The 14,096-nt window shown below is 38.4% G+C and overlaps 2 protein-coding genes across 2 annotated transcripts; one reads left to right on the forward strand and one right to left on the reverse strand.

Annotated features, from left to right (window-relative positions):
* Positions 1-445: 445 nt before the first annotated feature.
* LOC123956992 (cullin-associated NEDD8-dissociated protein 1-like) lies at positions 446-4,775 on the reverse strand. Its single transcript, XM_046029571.1, has 9 exons — positions 4,591-4,775; positions 4,011-4,154; positions 3,682-3,836; positions 2,537-2,660; positions 1,853-1,910; positions 1,121-1,319; positions 803-908; positions 582-724; positions 446-510 (listed from the first exon to the last, which is right to left on the reverse strand). The coding sequence occupies exons 1-9, from the start codon at positions 4,656-4,658 to the stop codon at positions 446-448; spliced, it is 1,062 nt and encodes a 353-aa protein (XP_045885527.1). The 5' UTR covers positions 4,659-4,775.
* Positions 4,776-5,516: 741 nt separating this feature from the next.
* sec13 (SEC13 homolog, nuclear pore and COPII coat complex component) lies at positions 5,517-11,633 on the forward strand. Its single transcript, XM_046028659.1, has 9 exons — positions 5,517-5,663; positions 5,866-5,910; positions 6,935-7,050; positions 7,346-7,497; positions 7,783-7,916; positions 9,306-9,439; positions 9,545-9,665; positions 10,135-10,281; positions 10,552-11,633. The coding sequence occupies exons 1-9, from the start codon at positions 5,661-5,663 to the stop codon at positions 10,660-10,662; spliced, it is 963 nt and encodes a 320-aa protein (XP_045884615.1). The 5' UTR covers positions 5,517-5,660; the 3' UTR covers positions 10,663-11,633.
* Positions 11,634-14,096: the final 2,463 nt, after the last annotated feature.

Consider the following 14,096-nt stretch of genomic DNA (forward strand, 5'->3'; position numbering starts at 1 on the left):
GTACCAGAGATCCCCACCCAGTGCCTCAGTCTGTCTAACATGATGTTGTGATCAATGGTGTCAAAAGCAGTGCTAAGGTCCAGGAGTACCAGGACTGAGCACATGCCTTCATCAGCAGACATTAAAAGGTCACTGGTGACTTTAAGCAGGGCAGTCTCAGTGCTGTGGTACTTCCTAAAACCAGACTGAAACTTTTCAAATATTTTGTTATTTTCCAGTACAGTGAGCAGCTGTTTGGACACAATTCTTTCTAGAATCTTTGCAATAAAAGGCAGTTTTGAAATTGGTCTAAAATTTTGTGGGAGGGAGGGATCTAAACCAGGTTTCTTTAAAAGTGAGTTCACGCAAGCCATTTTAAAATAATCAGGGACACAACCAGTAGATAGAGAGCTGTTGATCTCTGTTTTCAACAGCTCCCTATCTACTGGTTGTGTCCCTGATTATTTTAAAACAGCTTGCGTTTTTTTAGCACAACAAAGCAGAATTTACAAAGGAAGCACCGGATGAAATCTAAAACATATTAACAAACCAAAAGAAGAAATACTGCTTTAACAGAAAAAGACAAAAAGAAAGACAAAGACCTTCATCAAGTCCGTCCTCTATGTCCATGCTATCTTCTTCCTCCTCCTCCTCATTGTCATAATTATAGTTGGGGTCAAAGGTCATGAACTTAAGACAAAGCTTTGTTACTGTGGCGACATGGGGAGACATCTCCTTTGGACACCTGTCAATCAATGCACACAACATGAGAAACGGACACAGATGACACGGTGTGTGTGTGTGTGTGTGTGTGTATGTGTACCTGCGTATAAAGGCTTCAAAGGCCTGGAAACAATATTCTCTGAGCTCGTCGTCCTCCACACCGGTAAATTTAACCACCATGGGGATCAGCTTCTCTAAATGCTCACCTGCAGAACACACACACACACATATAAATTTGAAATCTGCGCTATCCTAGAATAAAAAGAAGTAACTCAGAATAGTGCAATAAGAAAGAAAATAAGAATAGTATAATAAGAATCAATAATTTAAAAATCTATATGAAAACTAAAAGGGGACCAATGAAACGACTGTATAAGGGATCGCGAGCACTCGAATGAGACTCAGCAACACATCTCACCGACTCGATGGCCGCCCTGACGGCTAACAGTTGCCAGGCACTGGATGTATGTCCTCATCATTGAAGTGGGCGGACCTTTGGCCAACTCTGTCAAAAGGTGCTCAGTCAGCTGGGAGAAGAGGGCGGGGCTACAGCAGGGCACCAGGTGACCGAGAGCCAAGATGGAGCGCTTCCTGACCGCCATCCTGGCGCTGGTTAACTGACAGAGCATCAGGGTGAACAGTGATTGAATAAATTAATAAATGGACAGATGGACAGACAGATGAGAGATGGGAGGATAACAAATAAAAGAAAATACAGTAAAAGAAAACATGGCTGCAGGCTGCAACATCCAAGCACAATATGTCACAATGAGTGAAAAAGAAAAGAAAGGAAAATCATACACATAATATACTGTTTATAAGTTACGATTATAAATTAATAATAGTTGATAATATTCCCATACTTTTAGCGTAATTTTAAAACAGCAACAGAGATTACAAACACTATTGAACTTATTTAACTTAACAATGGAGGTTAATAACGTTTGTGACTGTGATGAATTACTTATCTGGTATAATAAGAAATTCACCATGAAATGTCACAGTTAGTCAATTTTTATAAAGACATGACACTTTTAATTAGTACATTAGTGCTGCAAAACCGACTATAACAAATACTACTACTGCTGCTACTATTTACTTTATTATTATAGATTATAGCATTTAGTGTTAAAGTCTGACTGTTTCTTACCTGAGGCAGCAGGCTGGAGAGCAGAGAGCTGTGGAAACTGACCAGTGCACCGCTCAGCCTGGAGAAAGATTAAAAACCCAGCAACAATCATCACTAGCATCATCTGTGACTTCTTCTTCTCTCAATATGACGTCCTGTCAGGTCATGTTGTTGATCATTGGATAAACACTCGAGCAATCAACTACTTTTGTTTAATATTTAAACCTGATCTCATTTTGACAAAGTATTCTTTTCTGTTCACCAGTGTGTCAATAGTTCTTACTAACATTCAGTGTGATTCAATGTTGAAACAAGTCTGTGTCAGCCATGCTAGCAGCTCTGTGAGGCTGTACTTCAGCTGTGTTTACCACGTTCACCATCTTCGTTTAGCTTGGTAATTACCAATAAACACCACGAACAGCTGGGGCTGATGGGAATGTCATTAGTCATAAACCAAAGTATTGGATAAATTAATATTGTAACCTTATGATGGTTCAATCCATCTAATTACTGTCAAGACATTTCACCTGAATCAAAAAAATGAGGATCACCAAAGTCAGTAGGATTGGAGAACATGAGTGTCTGTAGAAAATGTCATGTCAATCCATCCAGTAGTTATTGAGATATGATGAACTGACCGTCTGACATCGACAGAGCCACGCGGCTGAAAATATATATAAATAAATACTAATGTTTTGTTATTACCTTCCCAACATGTCCGACAGGATGTCCAGGGCCTCCAACTGAACTGACACATCTTCTTGTTTCCCGATGGCACCAATCAGCTGGGAGGTTATCTTCTTACACACACTGATTGTCAGTGTCAAACCTGGCAACCCACACATACGAGAACCCAGAGAGGAAATTTTGAAAAAGCTATGTGTAACATTAAGCAAAACACACGTAGGTAACTTCAGACTCTTTTATCTTAATTGTCTATGTTGGCACTGAGAAATATGAGAAATACAGTTATTCTAAATGCAGTGCATTTAAATTAAATTGAACAATCAATACAACTGACTGAAAAGTCAGAATTTAATGCTTAATAATGTTCGAGGTGTTGATTTATCAAATTTGTGGGACATTAAAAAAAAGACAGAAATGATCAAAACCAGCATCAATATCTGTATCATATATTACTAGATTGTATCTGCTCATGTTGTTTTACATTATACTTTTTAACACAATTTAATTTACTTAATTTAATGGCTTTACTATTTTTGGGTGCCTAACAACATCAGACAAAAGGACTAAAACTAGCCTGTGGCTAACTCTGGTACATTTACATTTTTGTTTGAATGTTGATTAATGTACATTGTCCCTTCTCAAATGAACAATAGATGTGTCATAAGTTCATGATAAAAATAAACAAGTTTACAATTATGTTGTTGTTCTTCTATTTGTTTAACATGTGGTTATTTTAAGAATACTATACTCTAAGAATACCACAGGGTACTTGTGTAAACTAAGCTCTGAATGTAAAAGTGCACAGTTAAATGTGCTGCAGCTTCACATGTGTAATGTCTGGTGTAATATATGTTTTGCTATGTATGTGAAACAGTGTACGAATATGCAACTTAGCTAGGCAATTCTTTAAAATATTATATCTTAAGCACATTTTAGTATCCTACTGGTAAGAATGACCCACTTAAAATAATATTTGTTTATTATTTTATAATATATTAAAATATCGGTATTAAAAGGCCTCTTCACACAGATTAATTTTAATATTTAAAGCCAAAATTCTGAATTTAAACATAGAAACATCTTTATAGTCAGATGGAAAGCTCGCATCTAAAGCTGGTCGTCACATAATTTTAAACAAGTAGAAAGCTGATCGCTGTCCTCACCTGACGAAGACAGCGGCAGCTCAGCGATCACAGTCTTCAGTCCCATGCTGGAAATGTCTCTCAGCTGCTCCTTGTCCGACATCATGTTTGAACACAGCGTGTCCACCATCGTCTCCACCTGAGGCTCCTTCACTTTGCTCACCAGAGGGGCCAGGCTGAAAATCAAACATACCCAGTGAATCAGCTTTACTGTGTGGTGTCCGAACAATAATGCTGCGATGATGTGTCATATGTTATACACCACAACTGAGCCAAGTATTTAAATTCATACAAGTAAACACTGAGACTGTGTGCATGTGTGTGTGTGTGTGTCTGTGTGTGTGTTTTACCATTTAACAGCCAAGTTCTGCACCTCCCCGTTCTTGTCCTCCAGCAGCTTTAGCAGCATGGTCACCACTTTCCTCTCACTGTCCTCGTCCAGTTTGATGCTGTCCTTTTGGAGCTCCAGCATCAGGTCATTAGTGGCCATGAACCTGGTCACACACACACAGAGAAGGGAGACACAGGAAGGGGAAAGAGGGATGACTGCAAAAACATACAAAACACCTGTCTAGTAAATTACAAAATGTCTTATTATGTTGCTGTGATATTACATTCCCAGCCGAGAACACACATAAACACACACACACAATAAATAGAAAATAGAAAAACTCAATTAATCAAGGTGATCAGCTGAGTAAAATCTGTATTATGTTGTTGTAGACACTCTTATCTCCCCACACACAGAGACATACTTTTTCAAATTTGGTAAAACTATACTTGTGATTACAAAAATCTAAAATTAAATATATTATTTAGAGGAAAGATACTGTGTAGTAAAAGGACCCACACATACACTGAGCCAGGACTAAAAAGTGTCATCTCACTGTCAGACGCACGAGCTGTTCAGTAACAGTTACTCTGTCTTACCTAAAATCTTTGTCAGTAGATGTCATTTTCTCCAACAAGTTGGAGATGTGGTAAGACACATTCGACATCTTGGTACTTTGACAGCTGTCAGCGGCGCGATGAAAGTTATTCTGCGATAACAAAAATCTGGGGCGACAGATTTAACCCGAGAACATGGCGAGGCTGAAGGGGAGCGAGAGAAGCAACACAGGACGTCTAACCAGCGGGCAACTTGACACTTGGTGGGTCGAGATAAAAATAGATGTCAAAAGTTGAAAGTTGTTTTAAGGTTTATGGCGCTACCGTGTGGACACATTAAGTCCGGCACTTTTAGAAATCTGTAATTAAAAGTCACTTGGTGTTTTATTGTCTGTTAATTACAGTAAAACGTGAAATGTTAAGAGTAAATCATCGTTAATAGGCCTAACATTTAGTCCTAAACTTTACAACATACCACTTTGGATTAACCGTCTACATTTAGCTAGAAGGTTACATTTTATTTATTTTCATATGGCTCTAATATGATATTATCAAAGTCAAAATCAACTTCATTGTCAAAAGGCACACAGATGATTGAAATTGCGTTGCTCTCCTGACCCACGGTGAATGTAAGACAAAAACAAATAACAAAATCAATCATTTAAAAGCCAAACAGTAATTAACAAATTATTTACAATATTAAAACGAATTATTTAAAATTCTTTACAATCAGTGTAACAGTTGAAAGAATCAGGTTTATTTCCAGGCATATATTTTTTTTACATACGATAAAATGCAGGATAATTAACAAGTCTAAATGTACAACGCTTTATTATTATTATTATTATTATTATTATTATTATTATTATTATCATCATCATCATTATTATTATTTAATGATTGAACACAAATTAAACTTTTAATATGTGGAACCTTTATTCACCGTTTGTTGGTTCCGCCAGTGGAAACTATCGTCGGACCCTGTGGGTGGGAACGAAGCGTAGCGGCTTCTGTGCTTGTTGCCACGTCGGAATAGTTGATGAAACGGGTTTATTCAGTTTGAATAAAAGAAGGAGCATTTTTCTAGTGGGATTCTTTTTTTGGCGGCAGTCATGGTGAGTGTAATTAATTAAAGCTGAGGATGAAGCTGTTTGTTTACGGTTGTGTTGTTTTACGTTGACCGTTAGTTGCTGACGTGCCCAAGTGGCTAGCTCGTTAGCACGCAGGCTAACGGCACAGAGCTTATCCCTAAACCATTACAGTACATCTTTATATCTGTGTAATGTTAATGCTGATGTATTTGTTTGTCAATTTCAGGTTTCCGTTATCAACACGGTGGACACCTCTCATGAGGACATGATCGTAAGTTTCCTTCCTTCATGTAGCCCCTGTTAGCTGATGAATGAAGCTAACGTTAGCATTCGCTGTGGTTTATTGAGAATTTGTGATTTTCTAGCTTCATGTTACATGTAAGCGGCACGTGGCATTGCTTTTATGGTTAGGATAAGATTAGGTTCAGGGTTAGTTAACGTGATGGGGAAACGAAACGATACTGCTGGTGGCTGCTGCTGCTGACATGTCAATATTAATACTCTCAGATCTCAATGTTATGATTTTTATTACACCGATTGTGCCACATGTTTGTGGAATGATCATGGCTAAAGTTTAGGAAACAATCTTACAAACCTACATTTCATCTCAGCGCATTAGAGGACTGTTTGATTTAACTTAGCATTTGGTTAAAAACATGGAAGCTGTGGATTCAGCAGTTTATTGTGTGCATTCTTACAAAACACCATTTGCCATCATCAGCATATTTTAACTTTGGATTATTATTTCACTCTGACTGAAAATATATATATATATATATAATGTGGAAAAGTGATTGGGGGGAGTATTTTCTCTCTTAAGGTTAGCGTTACACAATATTGCCAAAATGTGATATTGATCATAAATATTGTGATAATGATATTAATTTCGACATTCTTAAACATATGAAAAAACTCAAAAGTTGATGGGCTCTGTTTTTGATGTTTCCTCTTCAATATCCGTTGTTGCGTTGTCTCCCTGAGCCTCACTCATCTTCTTAGTTTCTCTCTCTCTGCAGTCACGCTGTCGAAGTATGCACTCAGTCACCTGGTATGCTCCATAGGATACGTTTGTGTAGTGGACCCGTGCGCTCACATTCTGCATGTGACAGGGCAACTGGCCAATGAAACATGATCATTATATAGCGGCTCTAAATCAAATAAAACTAAGCCACACAGCCAACGGACGCAACTATCCACAAAATAAACAGTATATTGCACACGTTCCACAACATTTTCAACGTGATATTGTGTGCACCCGTATTTCAAGTCTTGTTTTCTTGTTCTGTCTATTGCAGCATGATGCCCAGATGGACTACTATGGTACCCGGCTCGCCACCTGCTCTTCCGACCGCACTGTAAAGATCTTTGATGTCAGAAATGGAGGACAGATCCTGGTGGCAGACCTCAGAGGGTAAGATAACGTTGTTCCACAACCAAACCAAATCTGAAAGAAATCTGTCACTTAAGCTGCATTAAATTACATTAAATACATTGCACAAGTTAACTGCAGCTGCTTAATAAGTGGTGGTGATGATGATTTTATTTAGTACGCTTGACTTCTGTTACTACTCCACCAATTGTTCAATTATCATGTTAATATTGCAGTACAAAGGGCTGTACCATGGATATCACATTATTGGCATTTATTTGTATCACACACACACACTGAGCATCTAAACTAAACTTGGATCTCTGTGTTTGTGTAGCCACGAGGGTCCCGTGTGGCAGGTTGCCTGGGCTCACCCGATGTTCGGTAACATTCTGGCTTCCTGTTCCTACGACCGTAAAGTCATCATCTGGAAGGAGGAGAACGGATCCTGGGACAAGATGTATGAATACACCGGACATGAGTCATCAGGTCGGTAGCTCTCCGTGTGTCCAGGTGAAATAACATCGTACAGGTTATTTTGTATCTCACATTTGTGTCTTCATGAGTTTTTTTTCTCCGGTTTCTCCTCCCTGATGGTTCTTTAGAGAAAATGTCCACGCACTGTCTGGTTTTTATTTAATCTTGTTGTTGTTGTTTCTTCATCGTTTTGGGGATCAGGTCAGTGATAGAATGACAGTGCTGACTGGTCAACGTGAGTGTGTTGGAGTGTTGTCTTTAGCTTTGTTTGTTAAATCCACTCTTGTGTGTCTACAGTGAACTCTGTCTGCTGGGGTCCCTATGAGTTTGGTCTGCTCCTGGCCTGCGGCAGCTCAGATGGAGCCATTTCCCTTCTTACATTCACTGGGGATCAGCAGTGGGACGTCAAGAAGATCAGCAACGCACACACTGTGAGTTTGAGGCACAGTTCAGATGGTTAAAAACTGTATTTTCTGTTTAACTTCAATAACTACTATATTTCAAGCAGATGCAAAAACAGAACAGATGAATAATCACTGAAGCATTTACATTGGCATATTATATTACATTATATATCTTATCTAGCCAAGGTGTAACTAATTGTACCAACTCATACTGTACTAATTAATTTGTATTTTTGATATCACACCATAAGAATTCTCAGCGCGACAAATATTGTATTCATTTCATATGTGTCATTTACACTGTAGACACTGGAGACATGTCTCCCATCACTTTTTTTTATATAAGAATTTGTTAAATATGTTCTGGAAAAAAAATAAATAATGAAAATACTTTGAGAAAGGTTTATTTGCACAGTAAGAAAACATGCAATGCAATGTAGGTATAGAAGAAACAAACGTGCGTTGTCCAAAAAAGTAACTTAAAGGAACTGAAAGCTAAAAAACAAGCTGCTGATTACTGCATTATATTCTGTTTGAATAGTCACCTGAATTTTCTGTTTTACTATATATAAATAAAGACAATTCTTACATAAATTGGTGCAGAAAATGTGTCCAGAATGCAGGAAATTAAGTGTTTAATGCTCAAAATTTTCTAGGACCCCCAGACCCCCATGTATATATTTCAGCATTGAATATTTTATTAAAATAGTGTTAAAATATCTTCTTGTCTTGTTCTCGTGAATCCAATATTCTGCATCGTGCATGTGAGTTAAGTGTATCGTCACACCCCTAATCTGAAACCCCTATGTCCCACTTTTCAACACAAAGTGACGTCCTTGATTCATTTTATGTTATCAGAGCACAAACACCTCCCCAAAAGCTATAGTGTATTAAATATGAATGTATTATAATAAAATATTTTATAAAATTCAGGTAACTTTTCTCAGGCTTAATATTCATACTGATTTTCCATTATATGGCACTTAAGTTTGCATTAAATTTCATCCTAGGTGGTATTAAAAAGTTCTTAAACAGTCTTAAATTTAACTTTGAGAATCCGGGGGGCACCCTGTCATAGAAAATAAAGAATATTGAATATCTAGTGAGTTGTAAATTATACATAGGCATAACATCATCTGAAACATGAAAAATGTAACTCAGAATAAGAACACAAACCATTTTTAAACATGTGAAATGATGTTGAAGATTGTATGTTTGAGTTAAGGACCCTTAAACATAAATGCTCTCTTTCCTAATACTGTTTTAAAGTTCTTCATCAATACGGTTCTTAACACTGTTTGTCTACTCCTTTTATTGTATTGCGTTTACTTTGAAAGTGTAATGTAATACTGTGATCTGTGCTGTTCTTTTCAGGTTTGTCTCTGTTCATTAATTCAGTTGTAATTTTTCCTGCAGATCGGTTGTAATGCAGTGAGTTGGGCTCCTGCTGTAGTTCCAGGCAGCCTGATCGATCAGCCGTCAGGACAGAAACCGAACTACGTCAAACGCTTCGTCTCCGGAGGCTGCGACAACCTGGTCAAACTCTGGAAGTGAGTTACTGTTTAATAGACTTTGTGTGGCACGTGAAGGTTTCTCCTGTAAAATAAAGTACAGAGCAGAGAATAATCACAGGGTTTGTCACTTCTTGCCTCCAGAGAGGAAGACGGTCAGTGGAAGGAGGATCAGAAGCTGGAGGCTCACAGTGATTGGGTGAGAGACGTCGGCTGGGCTCCATCTATTGGTCTTCCCACCAGCACCATCGCCAGCTGCTCCCAGGTGAGACTTATTTGAAGTAAAGGGATCATTGAGACACTTGACCCGTCCAACAACAGCAGCACTCAACATATTTCAGTGTTGAAGAGAATCGCTGCCTAATCAATAAAACTGCTCTTTTTTTTATCAGCAGTTTATTTAGTACATTAAGCTTTGGTGTATTTGTACCAGCAGGTGGAGCCAGAGATAACATCCACTTCAGCAATTTCTCAAGTAACCTGGTGAAAGCTGTAAAAAGCCTAATTTACAGACGCACAGCACTTATCTTAAACATTATTCAATAGGCTCCTTTTATAAAGCAAGTGTAATGATTTCATAATGAGTCAGAGTGGGGAAAAAGGTTTTATTGGCAGCTACCAAAGAACCTTGATGAATAAAACCAAACACTGTCTGCTGGGTTTCCTACCACCGGAGCTGAGCGGGGTTCATTTGTTGAGATTTTGGTCACAGTTTCCTTTGCACTTTCTTTAAGGACGGACGTGTGTTCATCTGGACGTGTGACGACCCCGCAGGCAACACCTGGACGGCCAAACTGCTCCATAAGTTTAATGATGTTGTTTGGCACGTCAGCTGGTCTATCACTGGAAACATACTGGCTGTTTCTGGAGGAGACAACAAGGTAGAGTATATAAAGTAACACAGGCCCACCTAGTGTACCTTGTTTTTTTTCCCCCAATAATGTAATTGTGATTCTGTGATTTTTCCTGATGTATTTTCTCTAGTTAGATGCATCAAACCCAGAAAGTTCCCTCATGTTGTTGTGGTTCCAGATTTTATCAAAACAGATTTTTCATTTGTCAGTTTGATTTTTATGAAAATGTCATGCTGAAAATAACCTGTAGTGAAGGTGTTGTACCTGATGTCATACGTTTGTGTATTTCTCCTGTAGGTGACACTGTGGAAGGAGTCAATGGACGGTCAGTGGGCGTGTATCAGTGATGTCAGCAAGGGCCAGGGGGCCGTCTCCACCATCACAGACACACAGCAGAGCGAGCAGTGACACACACACACACACAAATAACAATGACCCCGGACTCAAGGATGACCCCAATCTTCAAAGATGAATTAAGCGTTAAAGAATCCGCCGGACATTTGAACAAACAAACATTGTCCGCTAAGAATGAGCTACTTCTGTAATGTTTGTGTTTGAGCTTCAGCTCGGCTGTCTGGTAATGATATTATGAGTTATTAAGGAGTTCAGCTGTTGGACACCTGTTTGACCAAGATAAATGTTCCCAAATTTTATCAGAAGGAAAAGAAACCTTCACAGTTGAAAGATGGAGATTCTTCATAAACATGACTGATTATAAACTAAACATATTTTTTATCAGATGCACGCCACTGTTTTTTTCCCCACAGTTTAGAGTTCCCACATGTACATAAACTCCGGTCCAAATATAACTAAGTAGACAGCATCACACCCCGACCTCTATCCTGTCCCATGATGCTCTGCTCCTGAAACATTCCACCTCCACCAGCAGAGAGCAAAACTATCGCCCAGGATGATCCCGGCAGTCCCTCGACTTTCAACACTTTATCACTTGTTGGTTAACCCAAACCGCTAAAGAAGCTTTGTATTGAGCAGAAAAACCCTCTTGAGCAACAATTAAAACGCAAAAACTGACTCGACTGTCTGGTTCTCACTTGTGAACGGCTCGTGTTCAACTTTAGCTGTTAAATTTAATAACAAAGGTAAATAAATGATTTATTTAGTAAACTTTTGATAAGTACACATTCTTTTCAACACATGCACGAGGCTGGTTGTCAGCAAATGCGAAGTCAACAGGTGTTTAGAAATTCAGAACTTGCCTTAATTAATCAGCCGCTAACACTGATATGGCAACCAGACGTGAAGAAGTCAATATGAATGAGACATAACTGCAAACAGTTTTTGAGTGTTTTCTCTCAGTTGTGAGATCAGAAACCATGGATGTTTTTCATAATTGATGTAATTAAAGAATGTTAAAACAATATCCTGTTTATTTTTTGCTCCTGCTGTCATACTGTTTAATATTCCTGTAATTATAAAGGCTGCTTAGAGAGTTGTTTCCGTGGAGCCTGCAGTCTAGATAAGACAAAGCTGCAACAGAAATGTGCTGAAAGTCTGAAGAGTTATTCAGAGGATTCTATAATCCTGATCACCCTTTTAAAAATATGTATTTAAAAAAAATGAAACTTGTTCTCCAGACATGTTTTAAGATGTTAACAGTTTATATTGAATTCTTCTGTAAGTAACCAAAACACAAGCAGCTCTGTCGTCAAAACTTTAATGCAATACTTAACATTTTAACCTGTTCAATAGTAGAAAATCCACTTTAGATACTCAGTTTATATGTTTATTGTCTCTGTTCATACAATATTAATGTTTTGCTTTTGGTAAATGTTTGTACATTATTCTGCTGTAAGTCTCTTGTTTCACCATGTACGATTTAAATCTGGAAACATGCGTCACCCAAGTTTGCACCAGCTTCACTGGATGGAAGATTCAGAGTAACTAAAGGCTCGTGCAGACTACACTACTTTCAGCGTCAGCCGATGGCCGTGCTGTTCAGACTACACAACTTGTTGTCTTGTGACGGGAGTCTTGAAGTCGTTGTGGAGCTCACAGTAAGTAAATTTACTCAAGTATAATTTTGACTTACTTTTGTATTTCCATGTAATGCCACTTTATACTTCTACTTTACCACATCTCAGAGGGAAATATTGGAATATATATGTATAAATATGTGTGTGTGTGTAAATATAGGAATATAGCCTATTGGAAATATTTGACATTTGATAATAACCTAGAAGTGGAAATATTTGTGGGTGGAGAGGATACAGTTTAAGTTGAGAGGAAATAGTGACGTAAAAGTGAATCAGTGAGATGTAAGATCTGTTTAGTTTCAAGGCAGTGAGTCCAGCTGACCGAACACGGCCATCTCTGTGGTTTGGTAGGAACTGCACAGCCTTGAAGCAGGTGCTGAAAGCGTGACAAGAAGCAATATCAGTGCCATCTGAAACCACCAACCACTCACTCAATGACGAACAGAGCTCCTTTAGCAACCAGCTCACCACCTCAGAGCCAGGAAATGATTCAGTCTCTCGTTTGTGTTCACCAGTGGTGGAATATAACTATAAAGTACTTAGAATTTCTATTTTATTTTATGCAACTGTTAATCTCTTTTCTACAGATGCAAGTACTTTACTTTCTACACCATTACTTTAATCTGACATCTTGTCCAGTTGAGGATCCGTGTCAGGTTTCTGATGTCTCTGAGTTGTTTGCAGTTCAACCAAAGAGAGAAAACCTTTCACGTGGTTTAATTTAAATCACTGATCAAGACCCCAAAATGTCAAAGTATACAATATGGATAGAGAAAGTCCAAAAAACAAAAACAGATGACTCTATTGGAACTTTGTTTATTCTTCTTTCCTCTCCCATTAATTATCTCATGACTCCTCAGGTTTATCTGGTGACCCTTTGGAGGGGCCCGACCCCTTGGTTGGGAACCACTGGACTAAACTAACTAACTGTATATAAAGTAAAACTACCTCCACCACACTGCAACAGCAAAATTATAGTAACGATAGTAGTATACTGCGAGTACTTTAAAGTAGTTCTGTTCAGTTTGAGTAAATGTATTCATTTACATTCCACAGCTGCCTACTATTTAATGTTTATACATTTCTGGACGATCTAGTCTTAGTAATCACCATTCAAACTCCCAGAAGGTCAAATTGTATTTTTAGAAGATATGCATGCATAAATTGACACCATTAAAACTTAAACAAAAAAAGATTAACATGTTTTCTGATTACAGGATTATTGTTAATCAATTACTTATTACTGTAAACCCAACTTTCTTTGTTACAGTTGTTCATTTTAGCTGACGCTTTTATCCAAAGCGACTTACAATTGCTATACATGTCAGGTCGCACGCCTCTGGAGCAACTAGGGGTTAAGTGTCTTGCTCAGGGACACGTTGGTGGGTCACAGTGAACCCGGGTCTCCCAGACCAAAGCCATGCATCTTTTCCACTGCCCCATCACCACCACTTGTTACACAGTACATTACACATAGCTGTGGTTTCTAGAGTGGGATCTCTGGGGACTTTCCACGGTGATTCTCTGAACTGGTGTTTTCAAACAGAAAGGTATTTATCCAAAGCGACTTACAATTGCTATACATGTCAGAGGTCGCACGCCTCTGGAGCAACTAGGGGCTAAGTGTCTTGCTCAGGGACACATTGGTGGGTTTAAACCAAATGCTTCACTTCTCTCTTCTTGGGAGTTACATTACATTACACATAGCTGTGGTTTCCACAGTGGGATCTCTGGGGACTTTCCAAGGTGATTATCTGAACTGGTGTTTTCAAACAGAAAAGTATTTAATTTTGTTGCAGGTGGCCTCTTTGATATCCTTGGCACAAAATTCTCCTTATCTCCCTTTTC

This window comes from Micropterus dolomieu, linkage group LG18 (genome assembly GCF_021292245.1).
Source record: "Micropterus dolomieu isolate WLL.071019.BEF.003 ecotype Adirondacks linkage group LG18, ASM2129224v1, whole genome shotgun sequence".
In the NCBI taxonomy this organism is placed as follows: Eukaryota; Metazoa; Chordata; class Actinopteri; order Centrarchiformes; family Centrarchidae; genus Micropterus; species Micropterus dolomieu.

Coding starts and splice junctions, on each gene's coding strand:
- sec13 (XM_046028659.1), top strand. Junction 7,051..7,345: donor CTGGTGGCAGACCTCAGAGG/GTAAGATAACGT, acceptor GTGTTTGTGTAG/CCACGAGGGTCCCGTGTGGC. Junction 9,440..9,544: donor AACCTGGTCAAACTCTGGAA/GTGAGTTACTGT, acceptor TCTTGCCTCCAG/AGAGGAAGACGGTCAGTGGA.
- LOC123956992 (XM_046029571.1), bottom strand. CDS start 4,658: ATGTCGAATGTGTCTTACCACATCTCCAACTTGTTGGAGAAAATGACA. Junction 2,661..3,681: donor GCTGCCGCTGTCTTCGTCAG/GTGAGGACAGCG, acceptor GTGGGTTGCCAG/GTTTGACACTGACAATCAGT. Junction 1,911..2,536: donor CTGTCGGACATGTTGGGAAG/GTAATAACAAAA, acceptor ATCTTTCTCCAG/GCTGAGCGGTGCACTGGTCA.